Genomic DNA, 23,349 nt, shown 5'->3' on the forward strand with positions numbered 1-23,349 from the left:
CGGATTTCAAATTTATTTGTAGGTCGTGTTTTGCGTTTACAAATTGTAATATATACCACCCAGAGTCTATCAGCCTGACCACTAATAAGGCTCTGGGACAGACCGCCGATATTTTGTGGTTTCCAGTGTTGAGGGCATAATGTTCCCGTCAAGTTGGAGCTGATCGATTGTAGTTGTTTTCAGGTCCAGATGGCATTTTGGCTAAAACATGTTTTATGTGTATGAAATGTGCTACAAATAAACTTGCCTTGCAAAAAACACTTATTACAAATAATATAGCTACATTATGAGACGTCGTCAGACTGTAAACAATGACGGAAGCGGACGTCTTGGGGCGGACATATGTGCTCAACACCAGAAACCCAGAAATATCAGCCGTCTGTCCCAGAGTCTTATTATCTTATTATTCGTCAGACTGGTAAATTCTGGGTTCCCAGATTGTATATATTTGTGACTCATAATCTGCATTTACATTGTTACATTGGCGTTTCCTTCATTTTTTGCACCTGTATTTGGACTCGCTCCGACCTGCTGTCTATCTGTTGGCAATGTACGGCCTGATCTTCATGCTGATGGTCTTGAGGGAATACCAGCTGCCCTTCCAGTTCATCCACACCACGCCGTCGTCCGTGCCGTGCTTGGCCATGTGCCGCGTGTAGGCCCCGCCCATGTAGTATCGGCCGTTGGGATTGGCCGAGTGGCAGCGGTTGTACCACCAGCCGCCTCCGTCCTCCTTGGCGCACTGCTTGGCCGGATCACCGGGGGTCCTGGATCACGCACACAGAGAGAAAGGAGAGACGTTATTAGCAACAACGCCCTACTCTTCCTCTGATTGGCTTACCCTGATATTCTTACCCTGCCCTTAACCAATCATCATTCCTTAAGCCTAAACCTAACCCGCCTCATGCCTAAACCCAACCAATCAGAGGCAGAGCAGGGCCAGTCTTGCCAAGAAATGTGGTGCTATCCATAATTCTGAATCACAGGGCTACATTGCCATTAAAGACTGAATGCCTTTATGTGCAAACTAGACCTACAGTATCGCTTATCAGTTCTATCAAATTGTCAAATAAAGTTCAATCAAAAATTATTTGCTTGTGCTGTTCCTTGCTTGTTCTTTACCAGATGGGTGGGGTTTGTCACTGTATTACTGATCCTGTGCAGTGTGCACAGCATGTTCACGTCATAAATACTCGCACGCACACACACACACGCACACGCACACGCACACACACACACACACACACACACACACACACACACAGGAAACCCACCAGTTGTCATTGTCTCTGTCGTAGGTGCTGAACATCATGCCGTTGTGAATGGTCATGGTGCGGTTTTCACCAAACAGCTCATAGGATCCCTCCAGGAAGGTGTTGCCAGCGTTACCGGAGTAGCCACCCACCGCCAGTATGTAGTTAGACGTCTCTGATTGGATGGTGAACTGGCTGTACTGTGCGTGCACCTAAACAACGCCGGTAATAGTTTTACATGGAGTTTCGTTCCAAAATTAGATCAAAATTTGCATATTGTTGAAGTCCACTAAGGGGATTTGCTGATGATATTTGCTGCACTTGTCTTGTTGATGTAATCTGTAATCTATAAAATGTCCAAATGTGCTATTTTATGATTTCAGAATTTGTACGTAAAATGTTGTTCTGTCAAAGTTGATTAAAGTTCAAACTTCTTCATAGCTGCTTTAAACTTTAAATTCATTAGACTTCTACTACTATTACTACAATCACTACAACAACCACTTATAATACTACTACTACTACTACCACTAATAATAATAATAATAATAATAATAATAATAATAATAATAATAATAATAATAATAATAATAATACATAGTGGTAGAAGACCTTTAGAGAGGCTAAAGTTAAAAAGAAAAGTCTAGTTCTAAAAGAAAACTCTTAGAAACCCCATTGAGGCCTGAGGTGGAAACATTATGGACTCACCTTGGTCCCGGTCCAGTCAGACATCTCAATGAGGACCTCAGTGGGGCCCATCTTGCTCAGCTGACTGATGTGGTCGTTACCCAGCCAGTATTCACCTGTCACATGACGAGGGAGAGAGGCGAGTTAGCAACAAGCTGTGAAGAGCTGTGCGTGTTTATATAGGTATATGATACAGTACTATATAATGTATATATAATATAGTGTATATAACTATATATATACATATAGGTATGTGCCAAAGTGATGGGAAAGCCATGGCCTTCTTCCATAAATTCAGACCCTTGTAATTTGACTCCATCAAGACTAATCTGCTGTTCCTCACCAGGTGTCTCACAGTGGCCCTTGCCCACGTCGAAGGCGATGTTGCCGAAGCCGCGGCGATAGTCGTCCCAGCGACGGCCGAATTCCACGCTGCCGTCCAGCCTGCTCTGGATGAGGAGCCATCCTGGGGAGGGATGCAGAGAGAGAGGGAGGGGGGAAGAGAGCAATGTAAGACAAGTCTACAAGTCTTCTCAATAAAGCTTGTTGCAGTTATTAAACTCAATTTTCTTGATCTAATGAATCTCCCCCCCCCCCCCCCCCTTCTATGTTTTATGAAATGCATTCGGATTGTGTAATTTGACATAGTGCCCCCCAAAAAACATTTAATAAAGGGTTGGTATTTTCAAGGGACCTCTGTCTGAATTCTGAAGTACAGAATGTGATTTGCACTGGAATTTTTGCTTTCCACATGACACATATGGCAGTTTTTCCACATAATCAAAATCACAAACAACCCATGCGGGCGTTAAAGAATCACTGGACGTCCCCAGGTAACGTCAGTCCAGAGACAATAGGACTCCGGAGACTGAGAGGGAGGGAAAGTTAAAGGTCGCAGACAGAGCTGACAGGATTTAATGTTAGAGAAACATCTGATGTCTTTGGTGGCTCACCTCCATTCTGGGTGGTCTGATCACAGAAGACCTTGTATGGAGGGTAGAAAGAGTCCGGCTGGATCATGTACATCTGGGAGTCTTTTCCTCCACGGCGATAGATGTCCTCACACTCCTTACCTGAATCACAGACGAGAAGAGGTAAAGGCACACATGTAAAATGTACAGTATGTCCTGAATGGGCTTCCATACAGTGGCAGCCACTCAGAATTGTCACTACCAAACGAAGGCCTCTCGGCTGCCAGCCGGGTGCCAGCCTGTTCCTAGCCAATTTCCAGTCATTTGTCGAGGACCACAACAGAAAAGGGTTTTTCAAGTAATTCCTGTGCTTTCTGTCATCAAATATATGTGAATTGTTTAATATGATGCACTTTATTTTTTTATATTTCCAAAATCAAAACAACCCCCAAACACTTACCAGACACCACTGGTATGGGACACGTGGTCTTGCAGGGCTCCTTGCACTCCTCCCTCTGGGCCAGGACCGCCTTCTCCAGCTTCTGGATCTTCTGCCTGATCTTGTCCAGGACGCCCTGTGACCAGACGACGTTAAATCCCATTAGATTCAGAAAGAGCTTCATCTATTGACCCGTCTCCATTCATAACAATGTTTTTCATATGACATACTTAATTCTGTTTCTGATTAGATTCAAATCAAGACTGCCATTTATCAACTTTTGAATTCCTGGCGATTTTTTCCGGCGTATTAGCACTTTAAGTGGTAATGTGCACTTTTTGTATTTATTTTGAAGACGTCTTTGGTGCCAAAGCACTGAATAAGCAGTCATTCTTGTGGTGTTTTTGCACTGCACTTCCCAGAATCCATTGAATCTTAGACTAATGCAGGGGCATTTCTAGGGAGGGGCCAGGGGTAGACTTAAGGGTGTTTTGTGCAACCAATTTTATTTTAAGGAAAATCTTAACTGAACCTCTTCACTGGAAGAGGAACTCTCAGATAGAATAAGCCTTTACATTAAAAAAAAAAAAAAAAAAAAAAAAAAAAAAAAAAAGATTGAACATGAAAAGAGCCCTGGCTCGTAGTTGTGGAACATGCAAAATGTACAGTGTAAAAATAAATTGCCATTCTCAACTACATAATACAAAGGCACACTTTTTGCCATGATCTGTCTCTTTTCACTTTTCAGATCTTCTTGGTTTTCCAAGAGCAACTTTTTTGACACCAGCAACCGTTTTTTATGGACATTTTTTGTAATCAATCTTCCATTCTAGAAATAATAAGCTGTAGCTGTCAGGGAGGAACCTGACTACAGCGTCATATCATGACTGATTGTGTTGGTAAACTGATATAGTGGTCAGACCTCGGCTCTGTTTGACGCTGGTCTGAGCTGCGTTCAGTAAGCAGACAGATGTTTACCTGCAGCACTCTGATGTTGGAGGGGAAGACTGTGTCCACGGTCTCCTTGATGTAGACGTGTTGCTCCTCCACAGAGCCGGTGTACTCACTCACCACCCTGTTGTTGGCTAGGAGAGGAGAGAGGAGAGGGAGGTCAGAGAAGATCCAGAGAGGAAAACGGACTTTCTACAAGTTTAAATTGTAGAAACCTTGTGTGGGTACCATGTGACAGAGTGAACCCTGCTCAAGACCCAACTCAGTCTCTAGTCTAAATGTAGATACCAAGTCCATAATGTCATTAATGACAAGTCTCAAGTCCAAATGTAGAACAGCAAGTCAAGTCAGAACAAATCAAGCCCAGTATTAAGTTAATATCTTGAAGAAAAGTAAATAGTCTATCTATAGGAGTTTTCAACGCAATATGGTTTTGGTAAGATCCCCATGAGTTTGATTTCTATCATCACTTTCAACTTCAATAAATTCAGTCATTCCATACAAATTCAGAAAACATAATTTAAATTCAGTCGTCTGCTGCAACAAATCTGATCACTTTCAATCTGAGTCATTTACACAAACACCAGATCTCAAGTCAAGATTTCAGAAAGCTTTTCAAGTCATCAAAATACAAGTCAGAGTCAAGTCGCAAGTCACTAAACCCATCTTTATCACAGTTCAGTGTCCTTTCTCTGTGTATTACTCTTACTGTTGACAACCCTCTGCCTCTCTCAGTGACTTGGACATGCTGTCCACATACTGTTAACGACCCTCTGCCTCTCTCAGTGAGTTGGACATGCTGTCCACATACCGTTAACGACCCTCTGCCTCTCTCAGTGAGTTGGACATAATGTCCACATACAGTTAACGACCCTCTGCCTCTCTCTCAGTGAGTTGGACATGATGTCCACATACAGTTAACAACCCTCTGCCTCTCTCTCAGTGAGTTGGACATGATGTCCACATACAGTTAACGACCCTCTGCCTCTCTCTCAGTGAGTTGGACATGATGTCCACATACCGTTAACGACCCTCTGCCTCTCTCAGTGAGTTGGACATAATGTCCACATACCGTTAACGACCCTCTGCCTCTCTCTCAGTGTGTTGGACATGATGTCCACATACCGTTAACGACCCTCTGCCTCTCTCTCAGTGAGTTGGACATGATGTCCACATACCGTTAACGACCCTCTGCCTCTCTCTCAGTGAGTTGGACATGATGTCCACATACCGTTAACGACCCTCTGCCTCTCTCTCAGTGTGTTGGACATGCTGTCCACATACCGTTAACGACCCTCTGCCTCTCTCTCAGTGTGTTGGACATGATGTCCACATACTGTTAACGACCCTCTGCCTCTCTCTCAGTGAGTTGGACATGCTGTCCACATACCGTTAACGACCCTCTGCCTCTCTCTCAGTGATGTATTTAGCCATCTAAATGGCTAAATGTCTGTTATTCATACTGTAAATCAGTCTTCCACGAAATAAAATAGTCCCTCCCACTTCCACCACCCTCCGTTTTAAAGCCGACTCAAACGTTAATTTTATCACAGGAATGCGGGTTTAACGATGTTTTGCGTTCTACATTAAATGAAGACATTACCGTTTGGCAGCTTGCTTTATTTTGTATGATAGATACGTATTGGCCAAGTATATTAACATTTAAGAGCGAAGAGTTTCAGGAAGTGACAGAGCAGCGGGGGCTCGCACTGCGTGTGCTGTTGTGGTGACATGCAGAGAGAGTTCTCTCTCTCTCTCGCTCTCTCTCTCTCTCTCTCTCTCTCTCTCTCTCTCTCTCTCTCTCTCTCTCTCTCTTTCTCTCTCTCTCTCTCTCAGGCCCCCGCTCGTGCACGAGCCGAGGGAAATCTCCTTTGTCGCCGAGAAGAGCCTGGTGACGCGAGGTTAGAAATGTCCGAAACGAAAATCAAAATTGTAAATAAGAGTTATTTTTGATAAACTGAGCACACAGGGGTGATTTAAATACTTACTTTGACCGAGTCAATTTTTTTCTCAACGTCCAAAATTGTCATATTAACCCTTAACGGGGGTATAGAGCTCAAACTGCTCTCCTGATAACACTGATGAAACTATGGCGCATTGATATGAACGGTGAACAGACCATTTAGCTAGGTGTCCATTATCACTGTACAATATCACAAAATAATGGACACCTTGCAGCCAATCAGAATCGAGTATTCACCCAGACCATGGTATAAATACGAAATTTTAAAAATTTTAATTATAAATTTTGCCTCTCTCAGTGAGTTGGACATAATGTCCACATACCGTTGATGACCCTCTGCCTCTCTCTCAGTGAGTTGGACATGATGTCCACATACCATTGACGACCCTCTGCCTCTCTCTCAGTGAGTTGGACATGCTGTCCACATAGTTGTAGATGTTGTTGGAGGATTGGGACAAGTCGTCCACCTCAGACTTCAGGTCGTTCACAGACTGCGTGACACAGATGAAGAAACAGATGATCATTCAACGGCAAAGGTTTTCTCAGTGACTATGGTGCTCTCACCGAATTAACACCTTCTGCCATCCTAGTGCAGGTACATTTTGTCTGTGTTTTAAATTGGAAAATCAATCATATTATTGCCTACTGTATGGGTTGTCCCCTCAATAGTTTAGTTTAATTTAGTTTAGTTTAGTTTAGTTTAGTTTAGTTTAGTTGGTGCAGTTATTTTAGTTATGTGATACCAGCACATAAGCCCCATACCGAGCAAAGCAGACTATAAAAGCCCAATTCATACTGACTGCTATAAGCACTAATACTATAGTTATTATTACTTATTATTAAACCCATAGTTAGTGCAAAATAAGGTGCTAATAAGTGCTAATGAATACTATACTAACATGCATGTTCATAAGAAACATTAATAGTTAAGTCATACCAAAATAATTAAGATGGCAAAGCTATCAAATGTGATGGTTTGTGATTGGATGCGAGGTGGGTATGATTATTATTTGGCTGATGAAATCGTGAACATGGCATAATTTGGAATCCGTTAGCCCACTCATTGATGACTGATCAGTGTGTTACCTGCTTGACGTTCCTCTCTTGTTTAATCAGTGCGCTCTTCAGCTCGCAGCCAGTGGGACACAGAACGCCCTGGTGGTGAATGGGAGAAATGCTGGTTAGTTCCATGTCCAGTTAGGCTGCTGTTTTTTCAACCTATCTTATGATTTCTTCTTATAGCATTTGTTCTGTTTCCCTCTGAATAATTGGATCGCTGATTGAAGAGACATTTGAGATGTTGCTAACGCGCCGACGCCGTGTCGTTGCTAGCGTTAGCTTCCTCAGAGTCGGCATGATGTGCTTGTCTGGGGCCTTCAGGCATACTGAATGTGTAAACGAATAACTTAACCCTTATAGATTAGTCAGACATTTCCCTTGTTTCCCCTTGTTATGTTTTATAGTCGCATCATGACAAACTGATAGGCAACTGCCACAGCCCCTTTAAAGTGACCTTTGGTGACCTTGGTGTGAGAGTGAAGTGAGACACCTGTTTATTTATATGGGCATGTATTGGCAGAATCTGTCTGATAGTCTGGTTGTTGTTGTTGTTTTTTTACTATAGAGAGGCAAAGTGAACGTTTACGCAATTTATTTTCCCATAGACATTTCGTAAAATGCTTATAAAATAGTTTTACTTGTTCAAATCAAACGGTTCTGCTATATTTAGAATCAGGAGAGACCATAGCACATTTCACTCGGACCAAAATAAAAATAAAAACACAGAAAAAATATTTTCTTTTAACCCACATTTTGTTTACGTTTTGGTCCGAGTGAAATGTTATTGTCTAATGTTAAATGTCTCCTGTTCCTAAATATATCTGAACCGTTTGGTTTGAACAAGTAAAGCTGAGCATTTTATGAAATGTCTATATGGGAAAATAAATGGCGGATGAAAATCTCTGGTACAGTGCTGAAGCAGGAAGTGACGTTTACTTTGGCTCCCTATTCTTTTGCCTATTTTTTCATCTCCTATTTTACACAAGGACAATCTGCCCATGGCGCAAAGACATTGATGGTGAGGGCACAAGTTTCCTTTGACCAGATGTCAGTGTTGTTCAAACTGAAAAGGTTTAATCAAAAAATAAAGAAAGAGATTAACTTTAAAACAATACAGCAACAAGATTCGTTTTTTAATATATAACGTCCAAATCGGTTTTGTTCATGTTCCTTCATGTAGAAATGTGATTTTAAGACGGCTCCACTATACAATGCGAGTGAATGGATACAGATAAAAAGCACAATTATCCAATCATCTCTACCGGAGCAACAGATAACAGAGTTTTATCATGGAGAAAAAAGACATGACCAGCAGAGTTCAGAGAGCAGTGTGGACGTGTCCTCCTACCATCTGCTCCGAGGCATGGGTGCATCCTCCGGCCTCCGGTTGCTCCTCCTTCTCCTGCACCTGTGCTCCTCTGGCCGGGGCTGGGGTGGCTCTGTGTCGGGAGCGGTACCTGGGAGATAGAGACACTTAACCCACATGTTCCACAGATGGAAAATTCGCTTTTCCCACTAGGTATAGCAGTTGGTTTGTTTAAAAAGTGTTTGTCTGTTTGTGGGACATAGCCTACAGGAACGAATGAGAGGCCGAATCCACCAATCGACTCTTAGAGTTGTTTAGAGTAGTTTTGTTGTTTCTTAGTCTCAGAGGACTTTCAGTTGTTTGTTCAACAACCCAATCTTACATTTCATACAATTTCAATGTGTCAATCACAGTTACCGGTAAGCCAATGACTTACAGGAACATTTGGCGTGGCACCAAGCGTGGCCAACTAGATTTCACGGGTTGCCATTGCCAGCCGTTTGGTTCCACCCCAATTGTTTTCTTTCTTTCTTTCTTTCTTTCTTTCTTTCTTTCTTTCTTTCTTTCTTTCTTTCTTTCTTTCTTTCTTTCTTTCTTTCTTTCTTTCATCAACTGACCCTCCGCCGCCGCTGATGGGAGGTGGGACGTTGCGTCTCGGGGTGTAGGTGTCCCGGCCTCTTGATGACGGACGGTGACCGCGGACATCTACTGTCTGAGGGGACAGAAAGACAAAGAGGACATGAAATAAAAAGGGAAAATAAATATATGAAATTAATGAAAAATGAATGAGGTAAAAATATATAGCAGATGTTTTTTTACATACCGTTCCATTGTTTGCTGTCTGTAAAAAGAACATAAATGAAGAAATATTGTCAATGCATCTTCAAACAGAACAATAAATTGCAGTAGCTTCACACAGAAATACAAAGGTGCCGAAAAACGGTTCTTCAGAGTGATAATAGAGCAATACACTAAGAAAATACAAATAAAACTATCGTTTCGATCAATTGACTATAATGACATTTATCATCTCATGCAGAGATACAGTGGAACTTACCTGTGAGGTATCTGTACCCTGTGGAAGACGAAGAGAAATTTGTTAGGAAAATATTGTCATAATTAAAATCACTTTTGTCTACTTGTTATATAGCCTATGAGATTTGGAAATTCAACTGATCTAACTTACCCTACTGTTGCATTCACCATAACTCACTCTCCAGGATAAGACTGCCAGCAAAATGGCAAATAAATAATAATAATACTAATAATAATACTACTACTACTACTACTACTACTAATAATAATAATAATAATAATAATAATAATAATAATAATAATAATAATAATAATAATAATGATAAATACATTGTGCATTTTGAATGGATAATTTCAGCAATAAAGCAATCTGATTGGTCAAAGACAATTTCCAACCTTGCTGATGTTATTGGTTGCTGTTTCAGTCATTCTTGTGTGACATAGGGAGATATTTAGCGATCATTCTGGATTCCACCCGCTTTTAATTCTCATGTAGGCTACTTTTTGTATCAAATCCATAATGCTTTTGAAGACACTGTAATGTGATATGAGCTACTTTGGTGCTCCAGAACGCTGAACATGAATAAATACCTCTACTATTGGATGGAATATCAACGTTGAATTTTTGGCGTAGAACATTTCTTAAATAACCTAAGTCACATGTATAGCTTTATTGTATTTACAATGTAGGAATTATAGGAAACACTCTGCTTGGCTCACATTTTGAATTCCCTGAAACTAGATCAATTAGCTAATTAGCCAATTAGCTGCTAATTAGCAGCTAATTGTAAGGAGTGCTATAGTGCCTGCACCCCCCCCATCCCCCCCACACTCAAACTCACCAAGTCATAGTCATCATACTCCAAGTTGTCCTGCGCCCAGGTGACGTACACACACAGAGACAGCAGCAGCAGCAGCACTGTCCTCATCTTCGTCTGTCGATAAAAGTTTCCCCCAAAAACTCCAAACTGCTGTTTTCCTTCACCTCTTCTGGCCCCTCAGCAGAGAGGCACAGCTATTTATCCTCTGTCCCCATGTCCACAGGCCCTCCCCCTCTGTCCCCGTGTCCACAGCCATCCCCCCCCCCCCCCCCCCCCCCCCTCTGTCCCCGTGTCCACAGCCGCCCTCCCCCCCCCCCTTCCCCGCTCTGTCCCAGTGTCCACAGGCCCTCCCCCACTCGTATCGATGTGGTAACAAAATGGTCAACAACTGTTTGGACAGTTTATACCCAAACCTGAGTCACTGCCTTCCAGGGTAATCACCGATGGACAAAAGGGCAGCAGAGGAAAAGAGCAAATATGTTGAACTTGTTGAACAGTTTCCAGTGACATTCCAGGGCCATTTGGTATCTGAGTCACACAATCACAGTTGTCCTGTGAAAACCTTCAAAGCGGCCTTGAATTCCACCAGAGCAATTTGTATGTTGATTAGCTGTAAGTCGTCTAAATGGTTATGGACATGAAGGCTGAAATTAGACTCATAGGATTTAAAAGTGAACGTTTAGTAATGTCTCTCTATGTCTCAAATCAGTGGTTCTCAACGTGGCATCGGGGGACCACCAGGAGTCATTGGGGGGGTCAGGGGGGTTCCAGGGGGGTTCCAGAGGGTCAGTTAGGCAGGGGTTCCCAACCTTTTTTGTGCCGCGGACCGGTAGATAGATGGAAAAAAAAGTCACAGACTGGTTGTCAATTTTAATATTTTTTTTTATTTTTTATTTTTTTTAAATAAACATATGCTATAATATTATAGGCTGTGTGCTAGTTGAAACATAGTTTCAAGTTGACGTTTATTTATGTTTGTAGTTTGTAAAAAAAAAAAAACGGGCTTGCAGCCCAGTACCAAATGCGTTGCGGCCCGGTACCAGTCTGCGGCCCGGTGGTTGGGAACCACTGAGTTAGAGAATGTAGAAGAATGACTGTTTTGACCATAGTTTTTCTGTCATCTAGCAATACAGAGAGTAATGGAATTCTGGACAAAATCAAATCCAACGATGTAAAAATACTCTCAAATTTGGGTCCCTGATGTTGACTAAATTAGGGGTCCTAAGGTTGAGAATTTGTCTTAAATGACAACAATAAAGCATCAGCTTGTAATTTTCTGGTGCATATATTATATTTACAGCTGTTATATGCACTGGTTATAATATGGAATCATGTATTTACTGCTTGGTAAAACTGGGTTATGCATATCCAAAAATATCGGATGTTTCTAAAGGTGCACAGAATTATTTCAGTCTCAACGTAGAGGAGCATGTCATCTTTCAGTTGATGCTCAAACATTCAACATTAAACTATGACATGCAGTTGAATTATGACATCAACTTGCTAAGGGACAGCTGATGAACATGATCCTGGTGGCTATAGTTACACTTTTGTTTAAAATATTCGTTATATGCACTATCTGTCCCCATTAAATGAATACAATAATTGAAAGCAAAAAAAAAAAAAAAAAAAAAAAAAACAATGACTTTCTCAATAATATAGTTGATAACACGCCATACTTTATTGAAGCGCAAACGGACAAAACAGTTGAGCAGTTTATAGATGTTTTGATTGTTTTTCATGAAACAAGCTTTTCCATTGGTTAGATTTTTTTCACGACTTTGTAGTGAGTGGCTGCTGTCGGGAAATTAGGACGATGGAGCAACCGCTGTTTGAGTCCAAAAGAGCAGGGTGCTATGAAAACACACACACGCGCACACATTGCACACACACACACACACACACACACACACACACACACACACACACACACACACACACACACACACACACATTGCACACACACACACATACACACACACACACACACACACACAATGTAGCCGACAATAAGGGCTATTTTATTTTTATTTGGGGGGGGGGGGGGTTGGAGCACAATTTAGAGTAGAATAATGGGGGGGGGGGGGGGGTTGGGGGGGGGGGGCACGTGGGCTAAATAGCTTCGCCCAGCTCATCAAGAGGGTGACTACTTGGTTGGATCATTTTGATATTACTCCCCCACATTATGTATTAATAGTGCAGACATTAATTAAATGTCTGCACTTTGTGAATTTAGTCGACAGCTTATTTCAGTTCTTCAGTTCAATCTGTTGCCAGATCATTTGAAGTTAGGGTATTAAACTGAGATTTGTGTTGAGTATGAAGTCAAGGTGAACTATATTGACTTTCGTTGAATTATTGACTGAGTTTGATACAAGCTTTCTGTGTGTGTGTGTGTGTGTGTGTGTGTGTGTGTCATTCAATATGGTAAATGGTAAATGGCCTGCATTAAGTAAGCATTCAGTAAGTACATTCACACACCGATGGCGCAGGGTGCTGGCACACCATGAGGAGCAATTTGGGGTTCAGTATCTTGCCCAAGGACATGCAGAGTGGAGGAGGCGGGAATCGAACCATCGACCTCTTTTATCCAAAGCGATTAGTGGACAACCCACCCTTCCTCCTGAGCTACAGCCGCCCCAATACAGAGACACCACTTGAATTGGGTCGAGGAATGCTCAAGAGGAAAATGCCACTTTTGCTTACAGATGAAGAGGACACATTATAAACGTTTCTAGGATGTAATGGAGGACGGTAGCAATATGCCCTTTACCTAAAAAAGAAAGGAAAGGATTAGATCAAGGATGTTAAACCATAAAGTCATAGGAGGAAAGTATGCAAGACAGAAAATAATTGGCAATAAAAATGCTATTCCAAAAGTTATCCATCATTTTAAAATGCCAAATTTATTTGATCATATCACGTTTAGCTATATTGACATAGATTATTAAGGAGATTGCATTGCATTACATCATTTAGAAGAAGCTTTTGTCTAAAGCGACTTACAATATCTTGTCACCAGTAGTGACAACCAAGGTCCAATCCCATTTCTTATTTTTACCCCTCCTACCCCTCGTTTTTGAGTGCACCTCGCTTTTCACCTTGCCCTTCAAAATGGAGCCACAAGGGGTAGGTGTTGCACTCTTCCCCTAGGAAATTGGACACCACCCATTACATCATAATTGTTGCCAAGCTGGCATAATAAAGCTATTGCTGGTTCAAAGAGATTGGATGAAGTGTGCAGATTATCCTATGCACTATTTTGTCATCATATTGCATATTTCTACAAATTAAATGATTAAAATCCTGAGACATACAAACATAATATTTAAATTCAAATTCACTATTTGTACTATTGCGCAAAAAGTTTATTTTTTAAACAATATACTATTTTATTATTAGTTGCCCTAAGGAGTCACTGGAAAATATGATTATAATATTATATTAGGCCAAAGGTTTTCAAGGTCGGAGGTGGGCCTCCCCAGGGCCAAGCAGTTTCAGGGGAGGCTCACTGAATGCTGAATGGAAGTGGAAAAAAATATTACATTAGTTATTAAAAGGAGATCTCATAGAATAGCCGTGTGTGATTTGGTTAAAGAGATAGTTCGCAGATACAGTAGTTTGGGGGAATTTTTTTTTACCCACTTTCCCAGAGTCACAAAATAATAAGACATTTATTTATGTTTTATAGTCTGAAGTACGTCAAACAGCAATATCAGGCTATATTGGCTCAATTGTTGAGTGCTATGGGATTGAATAACATAATCATGATCCCATAGCATCCAGGAATTGAGCGAGGGGGGCTCCTTTTTCCAAGCTTTGTCTTGGGGGAGGCCCACAGTCTCAGACTTTGAAAACCCCTGTATTAGGCTACTATACGGTCATATATTCAAATGTAGGTTAATATATCCTGGTTTTCAGACATGTAAAATGCAAATATTTTATTCTGGCAATTGGCTTTATAATCTGGAGATGTACCCATCCCATGTAGAGGGTTTTTGCTACGTCCGGTGTCCAAACAGAATTTATTTTACCAGACATATTATGTTGGTCATGTTTCAATAACGGTTACAAACGCATTGCATGGAGCTCACTGCTGCCTGGGGCCGGCCAGTGCTTGCTGGCTGGCCGGGACAGACGCTTCCGCCTCTGTGTGTTGCAAATAACCCATCAAAACGTACACAAATATGTGAATATCGTCGCTTAATGTAGATACAAAGGACTGTGGAATTGGATTTTTGAAACACACATTTCAAAAATTGCAATTTGCAAAAATCGCTGTGTCTTTTCCTGGGTCGCTGCCATCCGCCCGGTTCCTCCGCAATGAGAGAGCCTGCCAGTGCCCCGTGTGACAGCCATGGATATCAAGGGGAGATCCTAACGCTAACCCTAACCCTGGATGTCCCTGACGCCAATAGTGATACAAAAACCTGTATCTCGTATCATGTTCCTACTGTGAGAACTGAGTTTGGGAAACATGTCTTTAGCTATGCTGCTCCTTTCTCCTGGAACCTGCTACAAAATTATTTGAAATGACATTCCCTCATTAGGATGGATCATTTCAAAGAACAAATTGGACAACTGCTGGCAAAGGAGTGCTCATGTTTTGAAATTTTGCCTTTATTTGAATTGCGAAACAATTTTATTTACTTCTCGTGTGACCCTATTGTCTTGTATTTTTGACTTGTGTTGGTTTATGTATTATATGTGGAATTAACTGCATGCTGCTTTCTTGGCCAGGGCCCACTTGAAAAAGAGATGGAAATCCCAATGTGATTACCCTGGTTAAATAAAGGATAAAAAACAAAACAAAACAAAAACAAAGTGATGTTAACTTTTTTCTGAAATGCTGCAACGAGCGAATTCCACGGTCCTTTGCATCGACATTAAACTGATAAACTGATATTTACATTTGTAATTTTTGATAAATTTTTGGCAAATGTACATTAACATTTATGGGCTAGCAAAGCTCTTTCCTTCAAGCCCTCGCTTTCAAGTGTGCCCCTGAAACATTTCCATTTTGAGGGCCAGATACCACTACGCTCACCCTACCCTAGTCCTGATGCCAACAAGAATTGGGACTGTACATCAGAATACACACCTGCTTAATTTAAATCTTGGCAAAAAACAAAACATACACAGCATGAAAGACATTCTGTCACACACCTCAGCTCTGTCAAGGAAATCAAAGAAATCAAATCACACAGAAAATCAGTAGTGACATAGTAGTGCTTCAGCTGGACGCAGCACACTTCAAATGTAGGCAGGAAGTGGGAAGTTTGAAGCTCTTGGAGATGTGACATCAGAGGTGTGATGTCATCAGGTGCGTCGGAGTTCAGATCCTCTTGGCGCAAACAAAAGGGAAACTGTAACTGCAGGGCTTGTCATCCCAGTGCAACTCCACTGTGAAATGGAGGACAGACAAATGATATTCTACTTTATACTTGGTTAGAACGTTTTCTTTTTATAAAAAAAAAAAAAAAAAAAAGACAACACACACACACAACAAAAACAACAACTACTACTACTACTACTAACGACAACAAAAGGGCGGCACACTAACAAGGGTTAGTCCATACTAACTAATTGTTCATATGGAAAGGCTAGTATGTTATATTTGTCATACCTGACCGTTTCGACTGCTGACTTCCTACAATCTTCTTCAGAGACTTCACGTGATGTTACTGTGATGTGTATGTCGGGTTGGGCATCCCACCTGAATAGGTGGGAAGACCATGCCCCCTGTTGGCCGGTAGTTTGCATCTCAGGTATGTATGAGACAACATGTAGGCCCCCTCATCCCGGTTTACAGTCCTGTGGGCACGTTTCCGGATCTTTAATGACCTCCATAAACTACCGGCCAACAGGGGGCACGGCCATCCCACGATAGGCCACGATAGGCCAAACCTACATAGACCAGCCATATGACACGTCACAGTAACATCACGTGACGTCTCTGAAGAAGATTGCAGGAAGTCAGCAGTTGAAACTTTCAGGTATGACAAACATACTAGTATTTTCATATGAGCAATTAGTTCCAATGAATTTGAGTTAGACGAAATTAACTTGTTTGGACTAAGGGTTAGCCCAATCAGAGCTTGTGAATATGTTTTTATTATTACTAGTGCAGTGTGCTGTTCGCCCCACCCACTGCTACACAGAGGGCTGTTCACCCCGCCTGCTGCTGCACAGAGTGCTGTTCGCTTGTTTATTCAAAGTTTATTCATATTAACCATCTCCAAATTGCACCAAATCTGACACTGCACATACTTGGCAATACACCGACCAAGTGTAACATCGATCATACCAACGGTTGTCGAGATAAACCCGTTTGTGTGTTGCTAGTAGGTGGCGCTATGACTATGCACATGTCCGAATTGCATGAAATTCAGCACAGGTTCCCAGCAGCAAGACTCGCCAATTGTGAAGTTGATCGAATGAACGTTGTCGAGAAACCACTTTTTTTGTTGCCAGTAAGTGGTGCTACGACAATGTCCATAACATATTCCCCCAAATTATCCACTGCACTTCCTCAGGTTCCCAGCAACACACTCGCCAAGTGTGAAGTCGATCAGACGAACGGTTGTCAAGATAAACTACCTTTTGTGTTGCTAGTAAGTGGCGCTAGGACTATGCACGTGACTTCCGACTTGGACTTGAGTCACACACACAATGACATGAGACTTGCCTTGAGACTTGCCCTCAAAGACTTGAGAATTGACTTGGACTTGAGATTTGGGACTTTTGAAAAATCTTTATTTTGTGTGTATCGTAACACTAAGGAAAGCTCTACTAATGATAATGTCATCTAATCAATGGTGATGCTGTATCGCTAGTAGGTCAGTTCTAAACATGTAGCCTACAATGCTGACATTGTTGAGGTCTCAAAGCAGGGCAAACAGGTGGAACCAATAACATTAATGGTGGTTTTATTCTATTAGTGTTTACACTGCTTTGGCACTCAAGATGGCTGCTGGGAAATCCAGGATTTTCTGTTCCAAAAATCAGAGATCCGAGTTAATTTAGATCAGTTAGTTTATGTTCTCTGTTTTCTGCTCTGTTTCAGGTTTATTTGAGACTCATCGGCAGATTCCACTAAGAATGTCAACAACCGCCTTACAGCCGCCAGGCCACAGTGAACGCTTGTTTCCACCAGACGCTGCACAGTGTTTCACTGATCACTGAAATGAATGAGATGTTATAGAACCGAAAAGCCTGCTATACCACGTCTAGCTCACGCAAGTCAGACATCAGGATTTAGTTTATTTTCTAACTGTCTTTCTGGAATACTGGTCCTCAGCAGCCAGAGCCCTGCTGTCTTTTTTATGATGTGAAGTGATGCCATAGCGCCCTCTAGTGATTGACTGCCACTGAGGTATGTGTGTATAAATGTGTGTCTGTGTCAGTGTCTGCATGAATATTTGTGTGCATTGTGTGAATTATTACCTCCACTGTTGATTTCCAGACACTGCTCACTTGTGCTGTCCGACCTCCCGGGTTCCAGTTCACAAAGTCAAACCTAGAGCCATCCGTCCACATCCAAACACCGTTCTACAGACAGACAGACAGACAGGCAGACAGACAGACAGACAGACAGACAGACAGACAGGCAGAGAGACAGACAGACAGGCAGACAGACAGACAGGCAGGCAGACAGACAGACAGACAGACAGACAGACAGACAGACAGGCAGACAGACAGACAGACAGACAGGCAGACAGACAGACAGGCAGGCAGACAGACAGACAGACAGACAGACAGACAGACAGACAGGCAGACAGACAGACAGACAGGCAGACAGACAGACAGACAGACAGGCAGACAGACAGATAGACACACATAATTTGCCAAATGACACATTTACCTATCTGCAATCTGATGGCAATAACTTTTTTGGCATGAGACCTGCCTCACCAGATGGGGGGGGGGGGGGGGGGGGGGGGGAGATGATTGATTGATTGATTGATTTATTGTGAGGTACACATGAGTGAACATCGATCAAGAGTGTACATATAACAGCGTAGGCAAGCCTTTTGCGTCCCTCAGAAGATGCAGGGATATCCTGTGCAAAATCTTTAGACTAGGAATTTGCTGGTCTAAACGCAGGTGCTTTCCAAACCCTGAGAATAGCAATGCATCAGCAATGCGCTGGACCACACCTCCTTTTAAGACCAACACATCCACGGGCGCACAGACAGAAGCAAAGTCAATTGCTATTTTGCCGGCAGTGGCACGGCGTTAAATTGGCAAGTGCGGGGGTTATAAGGTGCCAACAATGACACTTGCGTTTGCCCCAGCCAGCGCCAGGTAGGGGCCTCAATCTGTCATCCAGGTAATCTTTACAGACTATCGGTCCTAACCAAGCCTCCAAATGGGATTTCTACGCTGACTGTCAGGATGGGAAAATGTGGTTGCATTGTCGTGATAATCCTGTAGTGTGTCCCCAGCCAGTGGAATATAACTTTGCGAGGCAGCTGGATTCACACGAGATCATGAAATCACGATCACATGACAAGTCCATCTCGCCACGCTCCAATCTATCGGTTTGAATTTGAGCCACCAGTGGTTCGCACCAATCAGCGGACTATGAGGTAGCTACGGGCGGGATGTGACGCCAGCGAGAGATGTGATAGACAGATGGTCCATCCAATCACCTGCCAGGTATTTTTTTGAAAGTGTCTGTCCTTTGAAAAACTATTTCCCGAGCGACTTTATTTGAAAACAAACCGTCTGGCAGCACCAGGTTATAATGGCATGATAGAGGGACAGAAGTGGTCTGGAAAGAGCTACTTACAAGTACGGCATCCTGGCCTCCAATCCAGGTGCTGGGGAAGTCGTGGGTGTCTCCCCTGCTCAAGGCCTGGACGAAGCGATTCTCCTCCTCGCTGTGGATCGACGCCAGGGTGGCCCCTTCAAATAGACAATAAGCCTGATAGGGAAGGGTGGAGAGAGGGAGCAAACTATGAGGGAAGGAAGAGGAGGACGGATAAGCCTTTAGATAAGCCTTTAGACAAGTCATTAGCCCCTTTTCATTGGTTCTTTCCAACCTTTGAGGTTTAACTCAACCAATCAGACTATTTGTCTCCACGTGGCACATGGTTTCTAGCCTGGTAAACCAGCCCGTCACGTGAACTCACATTTAATTTGGTTCTCCGTGATGGTCTGGCCCCGACGCCAGTGGGGGGGTTTAGCAGAAGCGGAAGAGCGGAAGAGCCAATCAGCGACCCCGCTGTGATTGACAGCGCAAGTTGGCCAATCAGGAACGCCACTAGCACTGCACTAACAAAACAGTAATGGCCGCCTCCTTGCCTGATCGTCTCGAGGAGTCATGTCAGCGTTTGTCTAGTTTAAACAGCCATAAAGTGCCGTTATTGCAGAAATAGACTCAATAACAACAATTAAACAAGTACATGAGTATCGCCGCAACCGCAGAGTTTCTCGGCGGAAAATATGTTTTTGCCATTCTCCCGAGTGGATTTGGGTTTGATTGGATCCGACGCTGATTGGCTGAAGGAGTTGTCTGTCAAGGCAACTACGCCCGCCCATGCTCCCGCCCCTGCTAAACCCCCCCCATGGCGTCGGGGCCAGACCGTCACGGAGAACCAAATGAAATGTGAGTTCACGTGACGGGCTGGTTTACCAGGCTACATGGTTTCAGGATCGGTAATACTGTAGAGTGGAGTAAATATAAATAAATAAAATAAATTTAAGAGTATTTCCCCCTCTTTTTTCCCAACCATCTCTTCTGTGCGCTCACCTCAGCTTCAACCCATGTCTTGGCAGTTTCGATGAAGATGAAACACCGCGTGCCGTACCGGGACCAACCGGAGGGACAGTCGTTGTCCCACCCGTGTTCATTTGCATGGGGCTCTGCGACGGGGACGGCAAAAAGACACAGGAGCTCAATTCAGTGTCATTTCAAGATCTACTGGCCTGTCAGGAAGCGTTGGTTTGCAGAGTTTAAAGAGCATGGTGCAGGTTAGAGACCACAGCAGTAATATCTATGTGGGACTTGCATCTCACAATAGGATTCTCCTTTGGTTTAACATTTTTCCCCGCACACACATAGCTGCATCTAGACTGTTTTTTGTAAAGCAGCTGGCACATGAAAACCCGCAAATCGAGCATAAAACGTCATGTGATGTTTCCTTGGATCATTACCTCCATACGCCGAGGATCTGTTATCCGCCTGAGACCAGTCTGGAGTCGGTCGTCCAGAATTATATTTCTTCTTATTATATTTATAGGCGCTATTTTGATAAACCGATTGCATATTGGGGGTCTACTAGTTTGTCTACTAAAACTATTCAAACTTCATGAAGTGCTATAATAACCATAGATATTAACCTGTATAGAGCCCAACACAGCAAGTAAAATTACGTCACGATGGCGTCTTTCAGGACCCTTTCACACCGATCTCGTTTGGGTCGGTTGAATCGCACTAGAGTTTGTTTTCCTCCTTGGTGCGGTTCGTTTGGGCAGGTGTGAAAGCGGCAATCGAAGTCCGGTGCGCACCAAAAGCTCACCAAACAAGCGGCCCGAGACCTGCTGAAAGAGGTGGTCTCGATGCGGTTCCAAACGAACCCTAGTACGGTTGTGGTTTGTGGTGTGAACGTCACGTGATCCAAACTCAATCCGACCCAAATGCAGGAAGCCTCACGCGTTTTTGGATTAAACGAGCTCCAGTCAGCTGCTCTGTGCTGAATAGGCTGAAGACCAGCATTTTATGGGTAAAAACAACATCTCCATTCTTCACATCATGTTTTGGTGACTGGTGAAACTGCGTGGATCCTTTTCGGGGGGATTTTTTGCATGATTGCTGTCATCAGCTTGACGTTATAGGCTACCTCGTTTATGGCAAGGAGGCATGGTCTCATCCGAGCCAGCTTATTCTGATAAGATTGATTGCAGCGTCATCAGGCTATTTATTGTATTATTTTTAGGCAGTCATATGTGTCTCCATATAGCCTGTACGCAGAAGTTGCGAAGGTTTTGTTATATTTTTTTAGCAAATTAGCCTTGTTAATGACACATATCAGCCCAACTCTTGCATTGGGGGTCTTTGATTGACAGGTGATATAGCATGTTTGAAATAAAGTAGGCTACAGCACACATTATTTGGTGACGATTTAGATGTATATGCGGGAACGTCGAGCTGACGTCGAAATATGATGTTACCATGCATGGGCTTATTCAATTATTCTGCTAGGTACAAAGTGTGTATTCAGCAGCTTTATGTCTAGATTAACAATTTATGCTACATTTTCAAAAAATAAAATAGCACCCCAACTGGGATTTGAACCCAGGATCTCCACCTTAACAGCTCTTACTCTGAGGTAATCAGGCATGTTGAAGTCATATACTATTTCAAAACATGGATCCCCTTTATCTTATTATTAGTGGCCGGGCCAGCGAAGCGGCCAGGCCACTTCTTGTATTTGCCATTATTCTTCTTCCTCCCGGGAAGTTCGACTTCCAATGGATGAAAACTAACCAAACTTTGCACAAAGGTCCAGTCCCATGCCAAACGTCTTTGACACAAATTTGGGGCCAATAGTCCTAACGGTGGCACTACAGCGACCGCCTAAAGTTTAAAACTTAAAAAATTCATAAAAAATCAGGCATACGTGCTACGGCTTTGCAACTTTCACCGAAATGTGCGCCTAAATGAGGGGAAGCTTTTGTACAATGCAACCTATGGCCAATTATGAAGTCTAAACTGCAAAAACTGCAAAAACGAATTAAACCCTAGTCCTCCCACATTTCTTCTTCAAACGACACCAAACTTCAGCATCTGCATCGTTAGACTGTTCTACACAAAAGTATCAAACCAGATTTTCGATCGGTCAAAAATTGAGCCCACAGTGCATCAAAACGTTGAATTCTGGCCCCGTGTATAGCCTAATTACCTTAATTACCTTTGGCAATTAGGTTGTATTTGTGATGTCATCAGTCAGTCAAGCAATTGTGATGCCATCACTGATGTCACTCGAGCAATTGTGATGTCATAATACCTTAAAGCCTTGAGACTTGCCCAGCCACGACCCATTGCTGCGCAGCAGCCACTTTTTTGGCGCGTAATAACCCCCACAATTTCTGCGCCACATAGACATGCCCGAACTCAAAACATGCGGCTTATTGAGGACAGGTGTGCTATGACTTTTCTAAGGGTTTGGTCAAGCGGTTTGGCACTTCTTTTGAATGGACCCAGACCCGGCCGGGTCCGGGTCGGAACCTCGGGTATTCGGGGGGTCGGGCATACCCGAAGACCTCTAGCTCAAAGCCTTGAGACTTGCCCGGCCACGACCCATTGCTGCGCAGCAGCTATAATAATTATTATTTTTACAGTGTGTATCACATCCGTGGAGTCGGGACAGTTTAAAAAAAATCTAAGATAATTTAATTCAAACCTTAATCTCGAGGAATCATTGAGGGTTCCCTCAAATTGTACAAGTGTCTCCACCAGCCTATAACGTTGTTTACCCAGCGCTGCTGCACAGCACAGGCTGAGGACATCACAGTTCGTGACCATCTATAATAATTTGTGTAAGCACAAGCAGAACCCCGAAACACATTAACCTCGCCCAAAATGCTACATTCCAACTTCCAACTCATAAATGTAGTTTTAGTTTACGCCTCGCAGTGTATTTTGTTGTTGTTGCCCAAAACAATCTGGCAACAAGATATGCAAGTGAGACAACGCAGGATTCCCCCACAATTGATCTCCTCGTAGTCCCACCTCCACTAATAAACAGTTTTCAATGTCGAAATGCATTCTGGGCAAAGGTGCCAGATAGTAAATGTTGAATTATTTGGAGGTTATTTGGAGGTAAATTATCGTACAAATACGATAATTTTTGTACGTCTGGCAATGCTGATTCTGGGTGTTTTGGAAGGTTTTCTGCTGTACACATTGACAGTATA

General features: G+C 42.8%; 1 protein-coding gene across 1 annotated transcript; it reads right to left on the reverse strand.

Annotated features, from left to right (window-relative positions):
- Nucleotides 1–535: 535 nt before the first annotated feature.
- On the reverse strand, nt 536–10,533 carry fgb (fibrinogen beta chain; the record flags this gene model as incomplete). Its single annotated transcript, XM_083639970.1, has 13 exons — nt 536–767; nt 1,275–1,465; nt 1,962–2,056; nt 2,284–2,406; nt 2,894–3,013; nt 3,312–3,426; nt 4,269–4,375; nt 6,581–6,695; nt 7,291–7,359; nt 8,612–8,720; nt 9,187–9,281; nt 9,627–9,644; nt 10,447–10,533. 13 exons carry the CDS (start codon nt 10,531–10,533, stop codon nt 536–538), a joined length of 1,476 nt encoding a protein of 491 aa, XP_083496096.1.
- Between the last annotated feature and the right edge of the window lie 12,816 nt (nt 10,534–23,349).

The sequence above is a fragment of the Poromitra crassiceps genome, assembly GCF_964638095.1.
Source record: "Poromitra crassiceps genome assembly, chromosome: 7".
Taxonomy (NCBI): Eukaryota; Metazoa; Chordata; class Actinopteri; order Beryciformes; family Melamphaidae; genus Poromitra; species Poromitra crassiceps.